This window comes from Atractosteus spatula, chromosome 15 (assembly GCF_055471065.1).
Source record: "Atractosteus spatula isolate fAtrSpa1 chromosome 15, fAtrSpa1.hap1, whole genome shotgun sequence".
NCBI lineage: Eukaryota > Metazoa > Chordata > Actinopteri > Semionotiformes > Lepisosteidae > Atractosteus > Atractosteus spatula.
The window spans coordinates 7356245-7378935 of record NC_142720.1 but is presented as its reverse complement, the minus strand read 5'-3'; the positions used below and the strand labels follow the sequence as shown (position 1 = coordinate 7378935).

General features: G+C 43.7%; 1 protein-coding gene across 2 annotated transcripts; it reads right to left on the bottom strand.

The window, feature by feature from the left end:
- Positions 1 to 438: 438 nt before the first annotated feature.
- On the bottom strand, positions 439 to 21858 carry LOC148819953 (atlastin-2-like). 2 transcript variants are annotated; one of them, XM_088933839.1, is made up of 14 exons: positions 21761 to 21858; positions 12781 to 13049; positions 8823 to 8957; positions 8363 to 8467; positions 8098 to 8148; positions 7649 to 7705; positions 6908 to 7000; positions 6365 to 6503; positions 5771 to 5898; positions 5632 to 5688; positions 4615 to 4686; positions 3648 to 4079; positions 2713 to 2727; positions 2366 to 2613 (listed from the first exon to the last, which is right to left on the bottom strand). In XM_088933839.1, the coding sequence occupies exons 1-14, from the start codon at positions 21831 to 21833 to the stop codon at positions 2503 to 2505; spliced, it is 1737 nt and encodes a 578-aa protein (XP_088789965.1). In that variant the 5' UTR covers positions 21834 to 21858; the 3' UTR covers positions 2366 to 2502. The 2 variants fall into 2 exon arrangements, with proteins under 2 accessions (XP_088789966.1, XP_088789965.1); XM_088933840.1 differs by lacking the exons at positions 2366 to 2613; positions 2713 to 2727 and adding an exon at positions 439 to 2057.
- Between the last annotated feature and the right edge of the window lie 833 nt (positions 21859 to 22691).

Below are 22691 nucleotides of genomic sequence, written 5' to 3'. Positions count from 1 at the left end.
TGCTTCAAAACTAACAAATAGGGTTGAGACTGTGGCATATAATGAATTCAGCTAGCACCCTTACATTAAAACGAATTCAGCTTTCTAGGCTTTCCTCAAGATAGTTAAGGTGAAGGGGGGGCGGCAGAAAGACCCACTTTAAAGTTGAACAACATTTAATAAAATCCTACCACTGTACCTTTGTCTCACCACTATTATTGACTGGGAAAAATTACTATTTAGCACAATCATTAAAATGGAGTGCAGAATAAAGTCTGCTATTAAAACCTGGGTCATTAGGCTTAGGTAAGTTAACTAGAGTAACACACTTTTGTAAATCTCACTTTCATGCCATCCTTCTTTCAGAAGTGACCAGTTCACTAAAGTTAATCGTTAGACAATTCTGTTTTTAATCAACTTTAGAAAGCACAACAGTTGCACTTGAAGGAAGAACAAGGCCAATATAGAATTCTTTTATTGAAAAGGGAAAACACTAAACAGCAGATCACCACATAGGAAGCATTTCCCCCTGGGAAAGAAAGTGCTTTCTTCTTTTCTAGTGAACCTTGTAAAATCTATTTTAAGGACAAATAACATTGTTCAAGGCTTATTTATTAGAAGACATTGTCCAGAAATCAAATGACACTGAAAAGGGACAAGCAGGAAGCACCATCCAGAAGCTACATCAAGAAAACACCCCTTACTCCCCCTTTGAAGTTATTTAACCTCAAAATAAAAATCAAGGTTTTTTTAAAAGCAAGACATTTCACAACTAACCCAATAGGACCTGATCTCCCTTGCTTCCCCAATTTAATCTGCATGAATTACTATAGTTTGATTTTATGTACTGAAAATAAATTACAAGAAATAACTTTAAAAAGCAACAAAAATAAAGAAATCAAGTTCCACTAGCATTCCAATTTGCTTTGCCAGGAGGGGTGGAATTACAGTGCCCAAGGCAAGATATTTCACAAATATATTTTTTTAAAAAAGCATTCTCACATTTACACCAACCACAAAACATTCCTTTACATTAACTGCACTTTAGCCTACTACAGAATCTTTTTTCAATAAACTACAAAAACCTTTATAGAAAACTGGTATTTATATATTTATAGTTCATATACATGCCCTATCTCTGAGATCTGATAAAAAATCTAAACTGTACAGACATGAGCTTGTAGGCAATGTATTTTGGATGGAATTGTCACAAACATTGGCATAATCAAATTTACATTAGTGCTATGTTACAGAAAAAAAAAGTCACCTTTAGTACAGCTTTTCTTTGATAAATCTTTTTAGGGCCAGTCTGCAGCTATGAAGGCAAGGCAATGTACAGTTGTGAATTAATTTCCTCTACAGTAACTTTACCTTGATGTTGTGCGTGCCGTGTAGATCTGATATCATGCAATGGTTTAATACTGGTACACACTAAAATTGTTATTAAAAATGTAGTGGCTCGAGGCTTCACAAATCTGTTTCCACTGAGGATCTTTAAATTTAGTCCAGACAGGCTCAAAAAAAGTCACTAGGACAAAGGTTTGCTTGAGTTAAACAAAGCAGCTGCAAAGCTGCCTTTCCCTGAAATACCCTTTAAACCAAACCAGTGCAATCCACTTATAAAATTCTGCGTACAATAGAGATAAAAAATTCTAAACCGGCGCTCAATGTCCCACTGTCATGGGGACAAATCTCAATTCCCAATCAATCTAATCAAAAAGTGGGTGACGCATCAACCTTGTCACATTTAGCAAGAACATTTTTTCACTTTGAACCAAAAGAAAGACTGCAACGGTTCGCCAGATGGGCGTCTTCAGAATTGGTGGCAGCATTCGGTGAAGCCGGCTCAGCTCTTAATTCTACATTAAAGAGCAAACTTTGGTTCAAACAGTCCTCAGTCTACAACGAGCATTCTAGTTACAACAGAGTCGGATTACAGGCACCTGCGACTAGGCCTCTCAGTGTGCCTTTAACTTGGCATGCTGGGTGACCTGCCCTGCTATTGCAGCTTTGATGGGGTTGGCCACAGTCTGTCTCATGTTGTCTTCCATAACATGATCACTCAGGGGCTTCAAAACCTGAAAAGTGAGAATGTGTGACAGGAAAAGAATATGGTAAAATGAGGCTAAACTCAGAGGCAAAAAAACCAAAACAAAGTAAATCTGGACATGAATGAAGAAAAAACAGAAACGGTAAGAAAATAAACATTTACTTATAAAAGATACCCTTTTACTCAAATAAAAAAAAGTAAACGATGGCAATGTGAAGTTTGATGTGAAGATCACACAAGAATAACCAGAACATCCACCCCACTCCCACCAACTGTCCCCCAAACCTCTTACAGGTTTCAAAACAGTTCAAAAGATCTAGGTGCAAACCTGTACTCTACATGTGGTGTGAGCCAAGCAGTCTGCACAGTATTTATCTAGACCTGCTTGGCCTGTCCACAGCGCTGACAATGTACTTTATAAAAATAAAAGACGAACACCCGGCTCGAAAACAAAGCCAAAAACTAAAAAACAGCTAGTTTTTCTTCTTGTTATTGTTGGTTGAGGACAGTCTCTTTCTCGTGGCAGGTACAAAAGAACGCCTTGCCATTCGACTTCTCAACAATTCAAACAGCTTGGAAAACACCTAAAAGAGGGAATGGGTCAAGTTAGCAGCCGACATGTTAAAGAAAATAAAGTTGAAGAAAGGAAAAAAGCAAGGGTGGGATGTGCCATCCTGTCTCACCTTTCTGGGAGTCCTCTGTGTAGCAAAGAAAAAGAAGCAAGAACAGGGTTAGAATAAGAGAAAGGTTAGGATTTAAAGCAGGGAAATGTCAAAAGAGACTGACAAATCAGGCAAGCAGCAATTAATGTCATCACTGAAATGTGTGGATCTTGGATCAAGTTCTCTCTAATTTGCGAGAGGTTAACTGCACTGCAAAACTCCCCAAGAGGCCAGCAGCACACAAAAAGGGTGAAGTGGAGAGGGAAATATTCTGTAAACCAAAATCAGTCAAAATGGAACACTGGATTAGAAACTCTCAGATAAACTGGTCAAGTTACAACAACTAGTTTCCTAATATTCTGGAGATCTTCTGAAGTCTGAAGGCAAAAAGGTGCAGAAAACCATGCCTTCCAAAGTACGCCTAGGCTCAAACAAATCGGAGGCCATGTAGTTTTATCTTCCAGTGGGCTGGGCAAGGCATTCATCTTAATGTACTGCTTTGCTTTGAATGATTCTTACACTAAAACCACTGGAGATACAGTTCTAACCAAATATAAGTGTTTCTACAACATTTGTGAACTCTGATTTTGGTGTACAAAGATGGAAAACATTGTTCATTGTTTATGAAGCAAAAGCAGGTTGCAAAGCTGAATTCAACAGGACAAACGCAGGACAAGGTGCAAACGAGTAAATTGGCTGTAACTTAAATGGTCTTTACAGCAGCTTACCTCGTACACTATGTAAGAATAACCTACTACCTGGGTTAAGACGAATTTCCTCACAAACATCACTTTCATACATTCTCCCGTAAACAAATCTTGCAGAAGTTCAAGTGACTGTTCAACGACAGCCGAAGCAATCCACTCAGACACTTATCCTGAAAACAATTACCTCGCCTCGATTTTGAGCGGGAATCCAAAGTCACAAAGGACAACAGAAGAACAGCCGACACCCACCTGCTCCCATAGGGTCTCCGCTAGCTGATCGATGAGCGTCCCCACTTCTCTGAACTCTCCCGAGTACTTCACGTACGCCCAGGTGCACAAGGACACAAGAGCTACTCCCATGATGAGGTTACAAAGGGTCGCTACCGGGTTCAACCCAATAAAACCAGTCAGTCCTGAGACGATGTACATGGCCACCATAACGGCAAACAGAGTAGCTGGCGTGCGAGCGGCGAAGAAAATGTTTTTGCTGTCGTTGTGCTTGACAAAGTTTGCATAGGCCTCGTCAATTTCCGCCTCGAGCTGGTCCTGGTAACGGCGGCAGAACTCCTCCCCTCCCATCTTCTTCACGGAGCAGAACTGCCTGACGCAGGACTCCTTGAAGCCCTCGTGCCTGCGCTCCAGCTCGCTGGGAGAAATGTAAGGCTTGTCCCCGCCGCAGACCTGGGCACGTTACAGGACAGGTTAGCGGCAGCAGTCGTATTCTAGGCCAGAACAGAGCGAGTCTCGTGGTCCTCGGAGCGCCCGGCTTCCTAGAGGAACACGCAGGAGCCGTGCCATTCCCTCCAGCAGGTGACCCAACAGGTGTCAGATCAACCGCAGTCATTTGGGGGTAAAGGACTCTGTAATTTCTCCTATATGCTTATTTCCTCTTGAGCTAAAGCTAGAACCCCATTCAATGGACAAGCCTTTTCCTCAGTCAAAAGTGTCAGGTAAACATTATACAGATTTAAAACACTCCAGTGTGAGGTGCAATAGACTCTAAAGTAAGGTATCTATCGGATTCGTGAAAAGATCTATTGATCTTAGAACCTCCACTTAATTGCAGTTTATTTTCAAGTCGCTACATGATTGTTTTGGGTTTTTTTTACGGTGTGCCTGCACTTAAGGTTCATCGGATTGCAGTGTTAATCAAGCACATCCACCAAGATCTGCAAAGAGCATCTTCAGAATCACTGCAAAGCCAGGACATGCCTACCTGCTCCATGCTTTTGTTGTAACCGTCTTTTGCTCCGGCAACAGCTGCAAGGTTGTTGGCCTCAGCAGTTGCCTAGGTATGAACACAAAGCACTTCATTACCTGCCACACCACGACAATGTAATTGTCCATTTTCAACAAGTGAGTCCAAAAGTTTGACCTGAATAAACCTCAAGACTGGATTGGTGTTTGATGGAATTGTTCCATCCTGGGGTGTCTGCCTGCCATGCAGCTACAGGGACTGTGCAACGTTATTCAAACTGCAGACAATCCCTTCGGAATATAGGATGATCTTCTGTCATTTTCAACACAAATTTACCTGAATTTCTTGATTGCACAATCAATCTGTTGCTATAATTAACTTGGAAAGTCTTCACGTCTGTTGGTACTGTACAGTAAAATAGCCAGAGTAGTTCACAACTAGGTATAAATATGACTATGAGATGCAGGGGTTGGGATCGATAAGCTTCTAACAATATTGGCACTACTTTACGCAGACATCTTAGTGTGCATACAAATGCCCTAAATAGTGTAGTAGGTGTTTCCGTTTTCTGTGAAAAGGGGAAAATGGTTCCCATTAAATGAAGGGAGGACCTAGAGTGTTCATCATACACTTACTGGCTAAAATATGAGGAAATCCCAGTCAAATAAATAGATTCTCCCAGTGGCAAGCAGACCGTATGTGTTCGACTTGAAAAGACAAGACAATTCCAACACCTCCCTTGGCTGAAGAATTCCCATGTCAACCCTACTGAAAACCAGTATCCGAAACACCTGCTACCCTCATCCCAGAGTGGGATGGACGGGACTAGGCTGCACATATTCCAACATTGGATGAGGGAGGTTCCTAGGATTGGGGTATTGTGTATGGGGGGGGGGGGGTGGGGGAGAGACAAAAGCACAGCTCAATAACCTTCATCTCAAGCAAGTAATTCTATCAATTCACTGCGGCATTATTTGTGGTATAATTAAAAAAAAAATTAAAAACAAGTGTAGGAGCAGTTGCCGATCCAGTTACCTGCAACATGGATTTGGGATGAGGGAGTTCCTCTCCTTGATATATCCGGATATATGCCTAGAGATTAAAAAAAATACATTAAAGAACAATATCCGTGGTGTTAAAATGAAGGCAAAAAATGATATTTTTTTTAACTTACTTTAAAATACTCCACGAGATCTCTGCAGGTCACTTTGGATCCTCCAATTTCTTTTTCTACCAAATTCTTGGGGGCTAGTAACAATGGCACAAGAGACTGCAGCTCCTTCTTGAAATCGCCATCTATATCTAAACATCACAGGAGAGCCGCCGGTAAGTTCTAACCATGCAGAAGAGAACAATCCTTCCCATATTTTTGAGCAAGCTAAAGGCAGAAAACACTATTGGAAATACATTTCACACCACTGAAAGTCCCTAAGGTACACACAATTTATTGAATAAAAAAAAAATTGACAAAACTGGCAGTTAGTTTTAAAATGAGATAAGCCAACTAAATGCACCTGCATTGTTCAGAAATGTGAAATATCCAAAATAATGCTGGCCTTTCACTGCAGACTATGGTTCTTGGCTAAAGGTGTAACTTCCTTTGGGTTCAATTAGCTCTCGATGTGCAAAGGACAAGGCTTGGATGGAACAGAGTGGAGACCAGGCAAGATCTTCACGTACTGAAAGTCCTGGAGAGCAGTTCCTTCTCGATTAGAGGGGAAGCAGACGAAGGGCTTGATGAATTTTGGGGTGAATGTGAATGCCATACCTCTTAATCTTCCATCAAAGTGGGGATTAGTGGCAACTTTTAGACCAGGGTGTGGCAGCAAGAAACAGCCGATGTCGGAGAAACAAGAATGGATGTGTTTCCTTACATTCTGGAGCTCCTCATGCTGGTTCTCCTTCACCTGTCGACAGGAGGCGAATGTTTAAAACCCTCTGAAGAGCTATTCTGAAGCCGTGACAGATGGGTAACCCCTACTACCTGCTGCACACACAGCACCCTCCAGCAGGAGATTCTCTTTTTATCCCAACCTATCTAACCAATGGCAAGCTTGGCTTGGAGGCCATTTCACTCGTAGCCTTGTGTAGTTTAATGAAAGCTGAAGCAGGGCTTAAGCAACTGATGGAGAGCAGAGCTCCTTGATAAATACTCTGCAATCAATGCATGCCTCAGCCTCTCAGCAACTCTTCTGAAACAGCTACGATTTCACTGTGCTCCCCGATGTAAAGGAAACTCAAACATTTCCAGTTGCCCACCACATATTATGCAACAAACCATTTAAAAAAAAAAAAAAGATGTTGCACTCACCTGCAATCTCTTCTCCAAAAACTTCTTTCCTCCATCCAGGCCGTAAGGATGTTCGTATGGATAGCTCCAGTCTCTAATAAGAAACATAAGTTTCTGGGGGGAGACAATGAAGAAGGAGCATCAATGCTAATGTTTCAAATTGACAAAAAATGCACTCTCCTTAACTCTCCCAGCTCGTGGGAAGGGAAGATTTGACTTTGCATTAGAAATTGTTTCATTTTTCAAAATGGTCATTTTCCAAGGGATAAAGCTTTTTTTTTTAAATGATGTTCCAGGTAGGAATAAAAGTTGGGCTCAAAGAAAAAAAATGTGAAAAGTGTATTTTGAAGAGTTATTTGAAAGAAAAGGTTTGATACAACCATCAAAAATGTTGGCAATTCTTTTCTGCTAAAGGAATAATTTGTATTTTAGAGACTGTGCATGATGCATGAGGAATGTAACCAAGCCTAATGATTCAAGGGCTGAAGGGGCCAGAGCATGGTTGCCTGTTCATGGTTTTGACTTCAGCCTGGGCCTTCACACCTTCTGTGTGGCGTCTGCATGCTTGCGACATGACCGGGGGGTTCCTGCCACAATCCAAAGGCGTGCCAGCCAGGTTAACCGGCCCACATGCATACCCCTGCCATGGACCGGCATCCCTAGCCAGCCATAACCCTCCCCAGTGTCTGCGAGGACAGGCTGTGGCTCATCATGACCTTGTATTGTATGTTCATCACCAAAGGCAATCCGAGAAAAATATACCTGAAAGGGTTTCTTGTAGATTTCCTCCATAGCAAGGCGTCCATATTCTGTAAAGAGCTATAGACAAAAAACCAAAACAAATGATGAGCTTCATCTTAAATGAATCCACAGAAAACAGGCAGTTAAGAGCAGAAGTGCACCCAGGACTGGTGCTGCACACCTCTAATTAGCTTTAATTAACCGATTTTTACTTTTAAAAAGATCTAGATCTGTAGACTTTTGAAGAGATTTCGAAAACCTGATGGATTCTGGAGTCCTGTTTTCCCACTTTCCAGTTTCAATAACCTACCTTAAGCACAACAGTAGTTCGCAAATTTGTGACTTGTGACTTAACACAGCGCTCTCCAATACTTTGCATGGAGTCTAATGAAATCAAGTTTGCATCCTATACTTATAGTGTTTGCATGAGCACGTAATGCATATAGTGAGGTTGGTGAGGGTATACCTACCTGAAGATGTTGAAGATCATCTTCCTGTATGTTCTGGGACAAGTTGTACACCTGTAAAAGACAAATTTAAGTATAAAAAACACGAATGTATAAACCGAGGCACAGACCTCTCCCTGCTCTTCACTTAACCCATTTAAAACACTTCTTCCCCTGAAGATTAAAAGGTTCAATATTGCTTTTTAACAATGCAATTACCTATACCCCTCTGTACAGGGAGACAGAAGCTAAACTGCTCACACTGAAGAGTTAATGGAAAACCACAAACCTGTACTGAGCTGGTCATGGTGCTCAGTGCAAACACAGTTGCACAATCTTTGATGGTTGACTGGCTGTCAAAGGCCCCCTGAGTGTCAATTAAAAGCACTGCGACCTACAAAGGAGATAAAGGTCATTTACCACGTGCCCATCCATACACAACATCAGCAGCAGACACTCCGCACTGCCAAATATAATTACAGGGACACGATCATTTAAAAAGAGAAAAACTAACTGGTAAAAACGGATTATGAACAGCCTCTGGTATGTGCAGGAATTATGCACATTGTTTTAACAGGATTCCAGCCACACTTACTGGCAAATCAGGAGAATGAGCCAAGCGAGCCAGTTGTGGACTGGAGTGAATGGTGAAAACCGTGAAGCGCAGTTAAGAGCTCACTTATCTGTGGGACCAACAGAAGTGGATCTTTCGGATGAACAGGTAAACCCTTCACTGCGGGCAGACTCACCTTGCTTCCATCGGGCTTTTCCACCACAAAGACTTCGCTCCAGACCTGAATGCCGGTGGTTTCTCTTTCACAGCCCCCGCGCCAGGTGAAGCCGGTCAGGGGGTCTTCATGGCCTCCCAGCCAAGAACTGGAATTCTAAGGCAAAGAAAACAAAAAACGTTTATGCCCCTTGACCATGGCCTGTGAATGTTAAGGCCTCGGCAGTGCCAAGCTGTACCACTGGAGGGCACTGTGTAGTCAGCATTCAAAAAGAAAGAGCTCAAATCAAACCACACACACACACACCAGCGAACTACATGGACCCAGCCAACATCTAATTCACACAATTACTGGAAACGGGTTATATGCACTGATAGGGTTAACTTTCATACTGTGCAGAAATTGGCTGGTTACAAAAGATTTTAGCAGGCTGCAAGGAAGCCCTGCAATTCTTATGAAAGACCAGCGAGGGCTTCTTCAGGGGTTACATACCCCAACTTGCTCTCCATGAGACACACAGACATGGTGAGAGAAGTTTGGGGTCAGAGCACAGGGTCAGCCATTTATACGGTGCCCCTTGAGCAATTGGGGTTGAGGGCTTTGCTCAGGGGCCCAGAGTAGGATTCCTCTGCCGGCCACGGGCTTTGAACCGGCAACCTTCCAGCCACAGGCGCAGATCCTGAGCCACCGCTCCACCCAAGTTGACAATGTTTCAGTGTATGTGAGGAAAACCATGAAAACCCAATCATTTATAGAACATTTTAAAAGTAGTACAATTTCCTGCAAACAGGACAAATTCATTAAGTACTAGAACGCCTTTAGTGGACTTCAGAATACATGCATAAACTTGTACATTCTTTGCAAGACTATGAACTATGTAATTACCGTACTTTGGACATTTCTGCTACAAATAAAATGTTACAGCAACACATTGTTTAAAACAGATTTAACTTAATTAATAGAATTAAGTTTCTTATTTCAAACTACAGTATGTATATGAAACTTACTCTTAGCACTTCAAATTGTATTCATATTTGAAACTGATTATTACTGTGATTAAATGAAGACTTGCAAATTAAAGTCAGAAAACATGATCCAAGCCCCTCTCTTATTTCTAAAATTGCATTTATGCCACTGTTATGAAATTAATAGCTTTAAATTGAGGTTGAAAGCATAATCATCTCTAGATATCAGACTACATGAGAGCAGCAACCTTCAACCAGGGAAGCAATTAACCAGTTGTTTTGAACAAAAATAAGCAAACAAATGGCAATAACTCAAAAAATAAATGGCTGTTTTCACATTATTTGATTTAATCTGTAGCTTGCACATATAGGCCTAGGATCCCACAGCTTCTAAAAATAAGTCAGCTATGAGAAGAATGAGGCATTTCACTGTGTGCAAACATCCCTGCCTTTTATTTAAATGGGAGAATTTTAATAATAGAAGAAAATAGGTGTGGGTTAAACTGTAACGCCTAGCCGATTTGGAACAGCCACGTGTTTTTCCACATCTCAGCTCGCAGCTACAAACACCGTGATCGCACACAGGGGAGAATGGGTGGGAGGGGTCTGCCCGCACTTCCTCACCCGCACTCCAGCCATTCATCTTTTAACGTCACAGGCAACACCACCCAGCTGAGCAGTTCCCCAGGTTTACATTCATGCGTCGGCTCAAAACGCCCCATACTCACTCCAGTCTACAGAAGCACACAGGTACAACTGAAGACGCAATCAAGGATTTCAGCAAACCTTATCGTAAACCTGCTGAACAGGATGAATGTATCCACGGCGGCAGTGAGCCACGATGCTTTAAGAAACATTCGCTTTGCTGAAATAAAACCTTTTCAGCACTCGGCTGGAAAGAAAGCGATCCATCAAAAGCATTGAGATGACACTTTCTTAGATTTAATATTGTTATCATACCATGCCGGTGAACTACCCTGACAGCCGACTCTCGTTTATATCAGACAGGAATTGTCACGCGTTTCCATTTCACAGAGCTTTGCTGGTTTTTCTTAAAAGCAGAGTTACAAAAATAAAAAGTGTGAGGGTAACGGAACAGATGTCAGAAGACGGAGATAAGCACACAGAGACGGCTCAAAGCCTCCTGCTTCCCGATGCGTCGGCCTCGTATGCATGTGCAGATAACGGCTCCCCGTGGGGAGGGCCCACCCCCGCCCGTGTCGGGACAGCCTATCCCAGAGGCTCTGCCAAACAACCCCCCGGCCAGGACCACACGTTCATGTGCAGCATTCTGGATGGTTTCCAGGCTGCGGTGGACATGCACTGACACTGGGTGACTTTGCACTCGTCATTCTGCCCAGTGTGGAGGTACCTTACGCATCGAGAACTAGGAGCTATATATAATCTTGTAGAAGCGATGGGAGAAAAGACCAAAGACTACAAAAATAAGCCCCGCAGCTTGGACTGCATTTGCCCTAAACATGCTGTTGACAGGGCAGGGCTGCTGCCTCAGTTAAACCTCTAACAAGCATTTTACAACACCAACAAGCACAAGCATGACAAACGACAGCTATTCTCCCTCACAGCACTACCAGTCTGCTACACCGCTTCTCCAAAGAAAAACCTGGTATCAATTTGTTCTGTGCAGTGTAGGAATGAAAATGCCTATTGTCTCTCCTAATAGTAAATACAAGCTAAAAGTTAATGTGCTATAGGACATCCGAACTTTCACAAGATGCAGTAAATTGAGTGCTCCACTGTTTTGTACAACAAAACTGTTGTAAACGCACCATAACCTTTCATCAGAATTTCCAAAGCACCTAAGGGTTTATTTTTCACCTGCACTAAAAAGGAAAAGATGGAAAGTGGTCCATGATGTCAACTTGACCGTTCTTAATTGCTGTGAAATCACAAAATCAAATCAAAAGAACATCTAAAAGGACACCGACAATCAATCAAGAAGTAATTTCGTTTCTCCTTCATAGCATTAACACAAATACAAAAATAGCTCCTCCCAAGTTACGCGACCTATAAGCAGAAATCGCAGCTTGTAAAGTGATCCACACATCCTGCTGCAAGCTCACCGACTTGACAAATACCGCCAGGGCCAGGAGTCCTCCCAGTCACCTCCTCATGAGGAAAACCAGCTCTTCTTCAATCACTCAGCCCCTCACAGGGGCATTAGGACAGCCTCCCATTTCAAGCAACTTTAAAATGCAGACGCCCCTGCCACGTCTTCTTTTTCAGAGAAGCATGAAGACATAAAACGTGGGTATTACAGGGCACCTAAATGCATTTCTTGGTCATCTGAAAGCTCATCATGAACATGCTTTTCTTAGTGAACTCAAAAGGAGCTGTTCATGAACTTCAGAAAAAAAAAAAAACAACCTACATCTCCAGCGTCAGGGAATGCTTAAAGCCTCTGCACACTCCGTTAACAAAAAAAAAGAAAACCGACAATTCTCAAACTATGCAAAACTAGCACTCTACCAAGACCACGACAAAGACTGAAGTTAGCAATTCTAATATTATTTATTAAGATCCAATCAGAGATGCTGCAATTAGCTGTGATGACTAGGAAATCCAGCGTGAACCATGTACAGAGCGTACGATCGGACGCAGGACTAACCCTGGAGTGCCAGGGGCAGAGCCCAAGGAGCAGCTTGGTCACCCCAGCTGTCACCTTATTTTAGGTCTTCAACTGGCCACCAAAAGGAAACAATTACAACGCATCTTAATGTGTTCTTGGAGAGTGTACTGTAAATGGTCGGTGCTGGTCAATACGCTGTAGATCATCCCCATGAAGCTCAGTGAAAACGGTGCAAGAGATTTTGGCTCATGCTCGGGCATCAGTTGACCTGGAGTCCAACAGGGGCTACCAGCGCAAGCAGCACATCCCATCGCGGAAGGCAGATAGTGCCATTTAGAAATGCCACACCCGTAGGCGTCCCTGCCACACCACACTTAAACTCCTGGCAAAGCCACCAAGGGCGTCTCGTCACTGGCGCACGTACCCCATTGTACATGTAGCGCAGCATGAAGTCCAGCAGGAAGGACTTGCCCTTCCGGAAGGCCCCCGCCACCGACACCACCACCACGTTCAGGTCCCGGACGTGCTCCTGCAGGAGGACGTGCTCCAGGGCCTCCTCGTCCAGCTCGAAGTTGTGGTCGTCCTCGTGGGCCAGCACGATCTGAACGGGCCGGGCCTCTTTCATGGGGACATCGCCGCCGTTCAGCGGCCAGCCGTCCGAGTTGAGGGAGAGCCGTTCCACGCCACTCACATCTGGAACACAAAAAAAAAAAGTTATAATAATGTCACCTTTTACTACTGCACTGCACATGCTAGCACAAGGTTGCTCTGTTGGAGCTACCCTGGATACGCTGCCAGCCTGCCGATTCTAGACTTCTGGAGTCCCGAGATCATGACAGATGACTAGTCTATAGCAGCATTTAGTATAATTGTTTTAGCTCTCATTTGCCTTGAAACAACCTTGCCTGCTCATACGCAACTCTAGACTGATTTAGGAGCTACATTTCTTGGCTGGTTGCAAGTTTAGGAAAAAAAGCCTACAGAAGCAGGCAACAAACCACACATCAGAGGAGCACTTGCCAAAACCAAGAATTGGGAAGCAAATGAACGGAGCTCTCTCTCTCTCTCTCAACTCAGCTCCCAGACAATAAATACAATTTTGCTGTTACCACTTCCAGTTCCAACAAAAGATTCTTTTTTGATTTCAGCACAATCGAAGCACTATATAGTCTTTGCCCTGGGGAAAGAGAAAAACCAGTCATTGTTTAGGTCTGCTCTAATTTTGACAAGAGTGTGAAACATTACAACACAGACTTGAAATTAAGGAGCACCTGGACTTCATTAATGAACTCCCATTTAAGTACTATTCCAAAATGGGATCAATAAAATTAAGATGACACTTGTACTTGGGTATTCAAATAACTGATATAGTGAAACTAAAAAGCTATACCAAACAGCATACAAACAAAATCATTTATACAAGTTTTTACACATTACACAGATGTGATACCACTCCGATATTTTAGGCATCATTTTATAGATCATAACGAACTGCGACACTCCTACCACAAGCCACTAAAGCACTGCACTGGCCAGGGAGCTACGTGGGCACAGGTGATGAGGTAACTAATGCTTGAATAGCCAGCCTGATGAATATTAAGAACAATTCACAGGGAACAAACCTACATGCCTCGTTTATTAGGAGAACAATACGGTCGTATCATTAGTATGTTAGAGCAACAGCTCACGTGGAGCTGTGGAGCCAAATCCTCTTAAGCTATGAATTCAGGTTTTGTGCAGTCCACTGGGAGGAATGTGTGGCAGAACTGTATAACTGTATAATGGTCTGCTAACTGCTGGGCACCACAACCCAACTGATGGCAAGGTCCAAGGGTGACTGAGCTCCACTTGTAGTGACTGACGACAGCCCGGCTGCACCGTGCTACACGGGCCCCCTCCCGCCGGCTCGTCCGCGCATCGCACCGGCGGGACGGCACGCCCGTGTGCAACGGCTTTCTTGAGGGCCCAGCGCGAAGCCTGCACCCCAGGGCCCACAGCAGTCCCCGTGTCGGTCTGTCCTGTCGATGGCCAATGTAAACTGGCAAAAATAAATGTACCCGTGCCACACATGCTCAATAAAAAACCAGTGTTACCACAACAAAAAAAAAAACTTTCGGGAGCAACAGGGAAATTTGTTGCAGTTATAAGCGGTACTTTTCGCTTGTATACATGTCATTATCCAATTATCTTGGCTCTCAAATGCCTTGCAGCAAATATGAGCAAACCATCCCCCAGCCCCGGCACATGATCTAGACTGACTTCAGAGCTCTGTCTGCCTGTCCGCACCACTGGACCACTTCTTCACATGTCAGCTCTCATGACCCGTCACCCACCCCAGGAGGAGGCAAGAACAGGACTCAAGTGATCGTGGGTTTTTTTTAAAAGCCATGGTTCTCAATCCTCTCTCCTCCTTGAGTTTTCACTAACAGGGCCTTTAGAACCACTTGGGCTAATTTAACTTCCTGCTTTGGTGCTGTACGGTGCTTTCGAAAACGCTCCAGAGCGAGAGTGGGTTTTTGCAAAGAAACACTAAGAGATCCAAAACTCTTAAATTACCGGTGGCCTGACAGACAGGAACAACACTATTACATCTGAAAGAACGTAGGCACAGGAAATGCCAACCGAGCTTGAGAGCCAAGAACTGTATTTAACTACAGATCCATCACCTTATTGATTAACAGCTTAGGTAGATCAAGAACCAGAGGAGATGGGGTTTTTCCAGGAACACATCCACTGGGGGGGGGGGGGGGGGGGAAATGGTGCAGTGTCTAGCACCCCAACGGCAGCCTCTGAATTCTCTCATGAACGCACTGATCACTTCCATCAATGTTGCGCCAAGGACAACACACTCAGACATAAAGAGTGTGGCCGGGGCTGGGCCTTATCACATTACTGCAAATGATGACATTGCAGGTATTACAAGCCGCCATATAGAACATGATATAAATAAACCTTCTCTATTTCACAAAGTTTCCCAGTGACAGCCAGCAAAGCTCCTTATGGGCTAGCTAATGGAACCTCACAACCATCTAAATATACATGCGTGTAGCATACAGACTTGCGCTCGAGTAATACTGAAGCTCTTCCATGCAAGTTCTCCAGCGTGCCTCTTCATCTGAGCAAGGTGTGAAAAAAAAAGACAACATTGCACTGCCAAGTTCTCAACAGCGCTACCCTGTCAGGAGACAACTCTCCCACTGGGGGCCCTTAACAGCAAGAATAATAAGACATCGCGGTTTTTAGCATGCAGATGGGACAGGCTGAAAATCAGCCTCAGTGACAATTCTGGTCAACAGAAGATAAAATTTGGAAATGCCTTGCATTAATGCTCAGGTACTCTCGACCTGGGACACAGAAAACCAATGGCCAATGATTTCCCATTATATCACGCAGAAAGGCAGATGCTCGGAACAGCCATTCAGTGTAAAATCTTAGCTGTATATTTATGTCCCAAGTCGGACATTCTGTAACAACAACCCCCACAAAAAATCCTACAAAAAAAACTCACTGGAAAGGAAATGCACAGCCTACACAATTTGCAATTGTTTGAATATGTTACTTGCACTACCATGTACAGTGCCTACCAGAGCCTTGCTCATTACATTCTGAATTGGAACCCGTGTTAGACATCTGGGTGGAGTAGTTCTATAAACGTATGGAATTCATAAAAAAAAACAAAAAGCAGACCTCGTACCACATACTGAAGTATGAATCACCCCTGCCCCCAGGCAAGAGCCTAGGTCTAGTTTGTTATTCTGCTCTCAGAAGACGCACACTGAAGAACACGCAGCTTCTTACGAGCTTGAACTGGAAACAATCTCCTTGTTGGTCTTGTCAAATCGGATCGGTTGGAAGACTGATACCAAGTTAGCTCGTACAGCACCTCCCCGTAACGAACGCCCAGCATTCTTCGAGGTTTCACTCGGCTACACGCTGACAATACAACCTCCACCCAGTTTCCTTCTACAGTAAGGGTGAGGAGAACAGCGAATTAACTCCTGCAGCTTGACAGCTGGAATGGGACCTCAAAACACACAATCCTTCAGGCTAGCCAGTGAACGGACGTGGAGCAAGGCCTGCTGTACCACAGCCAGAAGCTAACTCTGTGCCACAGTGAAGCCAGTTCCCATGCCCCTTTACCCGAACGTGACCAAACAGCCCATCCTGAAGCCCAAGTGCCGCACTCCTGGAGCTTCTTAACCAGACTAGTCTTCGTGGTGGAGATTAAACACCACACACTCCAAAGCTGCTATCTTGACAAAAATGAAAAACAAAACATAGCTAAAAGTACCGGTACTTATGCACTCCTGGCATGAAGGAGACAAATTAAACTATTATTAGAAACCGCAACAGTTGTCAGGTATTTTTGCATCCTTGCCATTGAGCTTTAGGAAGACCTCACTAACACGTACTTAAGCATTGTAAAACTGGGAAAACACATGACACGAATTACCTACAAACAGCAGAGCGTTCACAAACTTAACATTGCATTAACACATAAAATACACTCTTGGCAGTATGTGTGAAAGGATAAGTTGGTAAAGAGAAAGATTAATCTGGATTTACATTGTATGACAGCAATGTACATATAAGGCATCTGCTTTCCTTTTCAATTGCATTTCCCTTTAATTTCCTTGCAATTTAAGCCAAGGCTATCCTGCTGTCCTCACGACATCTGAAGAGCAGGAACTGAGAAGCACAGCGTGGCAGATGGGCAATACCCGATAACATGACATTCAAGATTCCCTCCCCCGATCACTATATAAATACATCTATGCAAAAGAGGTTATTTCTTCTCAGCTTCTTCAAAAGAAGATATTTGCATGTCTTTAGGTGCAGTCTTTTTACCCAAATAAAATCAATCTACTGTATTTAGGCAAATACAGTATCAAAACAGTATTAGTTGAAATAAACTCACAGTATATAGAACTTATGCGTAGCAGGAAGGTTATGCTTAAATGAAGTGCTAAATGAAAGTGTTAAAGGTAAACAGAAGTCCTCAAGGCAGAATTTAATAGATCTTGGACCTTACTAGCAGAGAACATTGCATGACACACTGTAAACAGTTCTTGAAGCTGATCTTGTAGGAAATTCAATTCTTAGAAGGTACAAATAATCCACAAAACAAAAGTTAATTTACATCAATTTGTTTAAAGCTATAGAAGGTTAGGATACCTAGGATAATCACGGCCATAAACCGAGAATTGCGATGCAGTCGTTTTAAAATTCATGATGCTTTTCAAATAGTCAAAGATTAGGAGAAACTGAAGAATGATGGAAATCATACCTGAAAAAACAGTTAGAAAAGCTGATACAGCATCACTCAGAAAGCACTCCCATTTCTATTAACCAACACCAAGCAAAACTGCTCCAGAAGTGGTCAGACAAGGTCACAGAAACGTACTATTTCTGTTTGAGGTGGTGCGAGGTGGGCACTGTACTTATGAATCAGTAAAGGGAAGAGCAAACAATCGCTCTTTAAAAGCAGACCATTTCTCAAAACCAACTCCAGGGCTGCAGAATTGTGCAACAAAAGCCTGTTGTTTGAATTCTAAATCCGTAATCAAGAAACAGTTGTTCGAAAACCACTCCAGTGAAACCAAACCTACACAATGATGACTCTCTTAAGTCTTTTCACTAAACAACTAAAAGGACTTGGTGGCCTTAATAGACTTGCCCCTAATGCTAAAGTTAATTAATGCAGTTTTCTTCACTGAATATTGATTTGACTTTCTGCTAAGGTTTTAAGAACCAACTGTAGATTTACGGGAAGGGCTCTTGCATTTCTCTGAAGTTCAGGCAGGGTGCTAACCACAGTGCAAAAGTATACAATACTTCTACCCGCATTCTCACCTTAAAATTTTATAACTGGGTCCCAACTTTTGTAATTAAACTGAAGAGAGAAAAAAGCCCAGCACAGAGAAACATTTCTTGTCATAGGCCTAAAGCTTAGCACCAAAACATAGGACTGTCACTCTTCAAAGAGATCTCAAGATTTCTTGAAGTTCGTTTAAAAACTAACCCCCCCCCCCCCATGGCCCTTCATAACTGTGGAATACCAAGAAACGTGTGTGAAGACAGTGGGAAGTAGCTCTGATGAGATCCAACAAAATTAAGATTCAGCTTCATTTTCAAAACAGGCATGCAAGTTAAATGTTTTAGTCATTATAACACACAATAAATGGCATTTTAAAATGGTTTAATGCCTAAACTAAAGAAAAGCCTACTACTTGATGATGCAATAAGACCCTCCTCAGTTTCCTACAGTGACAGGCTGAAGGAACTTAACCTTTATGGTCTTGAACAGGAAGCTGAAAGAGGACTGGACACAAGCACTCGAAATGCTCAAGGGCACGGACAAAGCCAACCCAGAAGACTCTCCTAGATTCAACAGTGAGACATGAACCAGTGGACAGAAGCAGATGCCACACAGACATGTGCAGTGAGAAAAACCTGGATCAGATCAATTAGCTGCTTCATACTGAAACAGCTGGATAGGCCAAACGGCCTCCTCTCGTTCGGACCTGTTCCTATGCAGTTTTTAGAACTGATTCAGCAGTCTGATCCACCGCCCGTTTTGCAGTCTGCAGTTCAGACCGCAGTCAGCCTGACGGGGAGCCTGAGCAAATCAGTGCCCCGGTGGCCTGTGATTACAAGGCCTGCAAGAGTGGCCCGTGCCCTCCAAAGTTCAGAGCAGCTCCAGACCAAACCGCCGTTATCTCTCCGCAAGGCTTCCCCGCGCGTGAGCGCTTAAAATCGGCTCGATAACCCCCAAGTCCGGTGCAGGAACAGCAACTTCTGCAAGCGCTGCAAGCACAGCCACGCACGCCTAGCCCGACGGCACGCTCGGGCATCTCACAGCGCGCAAAAAAAAATAGAAGTCAACGGAGCTTTGGAAGGACAAACTCCTCCTGGTCAAGGTGCAGGCCAGTACCCTGATCAGAATTAAGCGACACGCAAGCTCCTCGCTTTAAAGGCATCTCTTGCAGGTACTGTGGCCGACAGACTCCATCTACTGACCGCGTTCCAAACACCGCAGGTATTTCACGAGGTCCTTCTTCCGCATCACAACCTTAGGAAAGGACTGCGCAGGCTGAAGCAGACCAACAGGAAGATCGAAAGACACGCCCACCGCTTCCAAAACTAAAGAATCGCTGGCGCCGAGTGGCCAAATACAAGCGGAAAGGACTTCCTGTTGTTGATGCTGCAAATCAATTCTGCGCTACAATAATCCGAAGACAAACATTACTTCTTTTACTCTTCTATATAAAGAGATTCACTGGAGGATTAATCAATACATACACGGATGAAAAGTTTCACACCAATTTGGGTGATGCCTTTATTCAAAGGAAAAGAAAATATATACACACACACACATCATGATACAGAAATAAAAGTTTAAAATACAGACAGTTCAGTCTTGTTTTGATGGTGGGATCTGACAAATTTGTGTAATGGAAATGACCTGTCTTACAAGATGGTCCGTGACCTGCTTCACAGGCTCAGATCATTAACAGGTGTTCCTGACGGAGTGCACGACAGCTGGCACAGCTCGGACTTACAGTCTCGTCTTGATGAGCAGGACCCTCACGAATACACGTTCTTTACCAACGGTTACTTCTTATGCATCACCACTATTTACACAACCCTGCATGTCTAACCGACGCAAATTAATTTAATCGTTTATCATCTGTAAATGCCAAGTGCAATACACCCTGGACAGTGCCAAACTGGACCAGGGTTCACATTGCAACATAGGAGATCGAAGTTGAAACAGCACAGCCAAGAAAAGTGAAACGTTTACTCCTTGCAGCTTGCAAAAGCAATGATTGGGAAAATACTGTTGCCTGAAGATTATCTCAGCTTAGGGGGGGGGGGGGGGGAACTCTTCACAAAGTACTGACAGGTGGCAGGAGAAATGTAGCCAAATGTGTCTGCTACTGTACTTCTGCACAGTGTGTAAAGTACGGGGATTTACAGGAAAGCAGTCAAACTCACGTTGTAATGTAACAGAACCAAATTCCACCAAAACCTGTTATTCCTTGTCAAGTTTTTTTGCTCGCGTCTGTCCATTCTTAAAATGCTCTGCCACCGCCTAATAGAGACTTGAGTTCAACCCGCATAAAGCCGTGTGCGCCCAAGTTATGCAAATCTTCAGCGGTGGCAGGCGGAGGAGGGAAAAATTAGGACTGCAACTCGGAAACCGAGAAGGCGCCCATTTCTGATCTAAATTAGTCATAGATACGACTTTTTTTTTAAAAAAAAATGACTGCTCGTGGTTTAGTAATTTTATTCGGATAGGTGCAGTGGTAAAACTCCCTGAAAAAACTGCCCCTAACAGCGCCGGAGGGTCATTTTCACTGGCCACTGCAATTCCAGATGTGCCGAGCTCAAGGAACATCTGCTGGCGCGAGCCGGACCCCGTGTGCCACGCGCTGCGTAAGCCCCGCAAAATACCCGCCCCCCCGAGCTGATCAATTTAATCATTTAGAGCAACAGCCCCGTTGTTCAGAATCTTAAACTGATGCAACATAACAGGTTGCTTTTATGTTTTTCTCGCAAAGAAACGTCTAACCCTTCGGGTAAATGCCAGCGCCCGGACCCAGTCCGACTCGGTCCCGAGACCCGCAGCTGGACACGCGCGCACCTGCGCAGCGCAAATCACAACAGCTGCTCTACCCCGAGCTCCTCCGAAGTAGATACTGGGGTAGAAAAAATACATAAACAGCGCCATTAATCTCTATCGACCTCCCGGGGGGTGGTTCGCGGCAATTAGCAAAGGGCATACATGCCCGAGTAGATAAACCCGCCATCTCAAAGGAAGGTTAAAAAAACCGCACCGAAACAGGTCAAAGCGCCCAACGCAATTCCAGAGACGTTTGCGACCCGGCGCCGGCTGTTCTGAAAAACACACACACATGTATATCTAGACCAGGATAGACCGGTGTGCTTTATTTTTTTCCTGAACACAGGGGGTGACTTTATACCCCCCGCCCCAACCTCATCATTCCTCCAAGACCCCAGGCCGGGCCGGCATGGCCACTCGTGGCCCGCGGGGAGGCGGCGGCAGCCCCCCGGTCAGCCCGGGCAGAGCAGTGCGGTCCAGCGGGACGGCGCAGGCCAGGTGGAGCCGGGACCTGGCGCTCCAGCTCCGGCACGGCGAGCGCCCTGCCCCGGGTGCACTTACTCCGTGCGCCTAGAGCTCTCCCCGCCGGGCAGCCACAAGCGTGCACACACACACACATTTATTTTTTCGGTACAGAATTCAGCAAAAAAAACACACACACACACACCGACAACAGATACAAAACAGAGCGCCAGCCGGTTCGCCGGAGCGGGGCACGTATCGCTTCCCGTCCCCTCAGAGCAACGCTGCTCGGGAAAGCTGCTGGATAAACTGTTACCTTCGCCAAAGACGTTGCTTTTCCGATTTCGTTCAGAATGATTCCGAGCCTTCAACCCGCTCTCCTCCGCCATCTTGTTCTGTTTAAAATAATCAAACCCCGCTGACGTCAGGCGCTGAACCCCCCTTTTTTATCTAGTTCAGGCATCGCCAGGGCAGTCCTCTGGGTCCTAAAGCGGAGCCCGCCGGTTTGCGGTGCAACTTTATTTAAGTGCTCTATAACTATTTACAACAACAAACAACAATAAGTAACATCGAACCAAAAAACCGCACACGCATACATGCAATATAAAAGTTGTCAGGGATACTCGTTTTTTTGCAAATAATCTTACATAACTTAAAATATCACGGGTTCGTTTAGCTTTCTTATTTTTTGATGTTTTGAATGATTTTAATGTTAAAATTCAGTTTCTGTTTTAAAGGTTAACAGTGCAACTCTCTGCTCCGACTGTACAAGAGTTACAGGATATCCTTAATAACGCGTTAATGATTTTCTGTTTCTGTCCTCAGTTTTACTTCTGCTGAAAAAAATGGCTGCAGTTTCTCTGATATCCAAAAGTTTCGTTTCATTTCAGATTCTAAAAACCTGCATTTGTGCTGCAGTAAAGCGTTCTACAAAAAAATACAATTATTATTTGATTTGGTTGGATGTGCCAGAAGAATTTTAAGTTTATTCTACCAGCAACATTTTCTTCTCATCAATGATGTATTTTTGAACAATTGAAATATTAAAGTTAATGTATTATTGCGTCACATACATATGTAACACGTCAATACAAACTATCTTTTACTACCAATAAAATAAATCGTTTAATTGTTTTCATTTAAATTCTCAATGTTATTTATAGTATCTGATTTAAAAAAACATATGTTCCATATAAAAAAATAACTTTTTCTAATATAAGTAATTTATTATTTGTCATCAGGAATGA

Excerpts from the sequence above, each read along its gene's own strand:
- LOC148819953 (XM_088933839.1), bottom strand. The coding sequence starts at position 21,833 with ATGGCGGAGGAGAGCGGGTTGAAGGCTCGGAATCATTCTGAACGAAAT. Across the intron at positions 7,706-8,097 it reads ATGATCTTCAACATCTTCAG|CTCTTTACAGAATATGGACG; the intron begins GTAGGTATACCC and ends TTTTGTCTATAG. Across the intron at positions 5,899-6,364 it reads CTTTGATGGAAGATTAAGAG|ATATAGATGGCGATTTCAAG; the intron begins GTATGGCATTCA and ends TGTGATGTTTAG.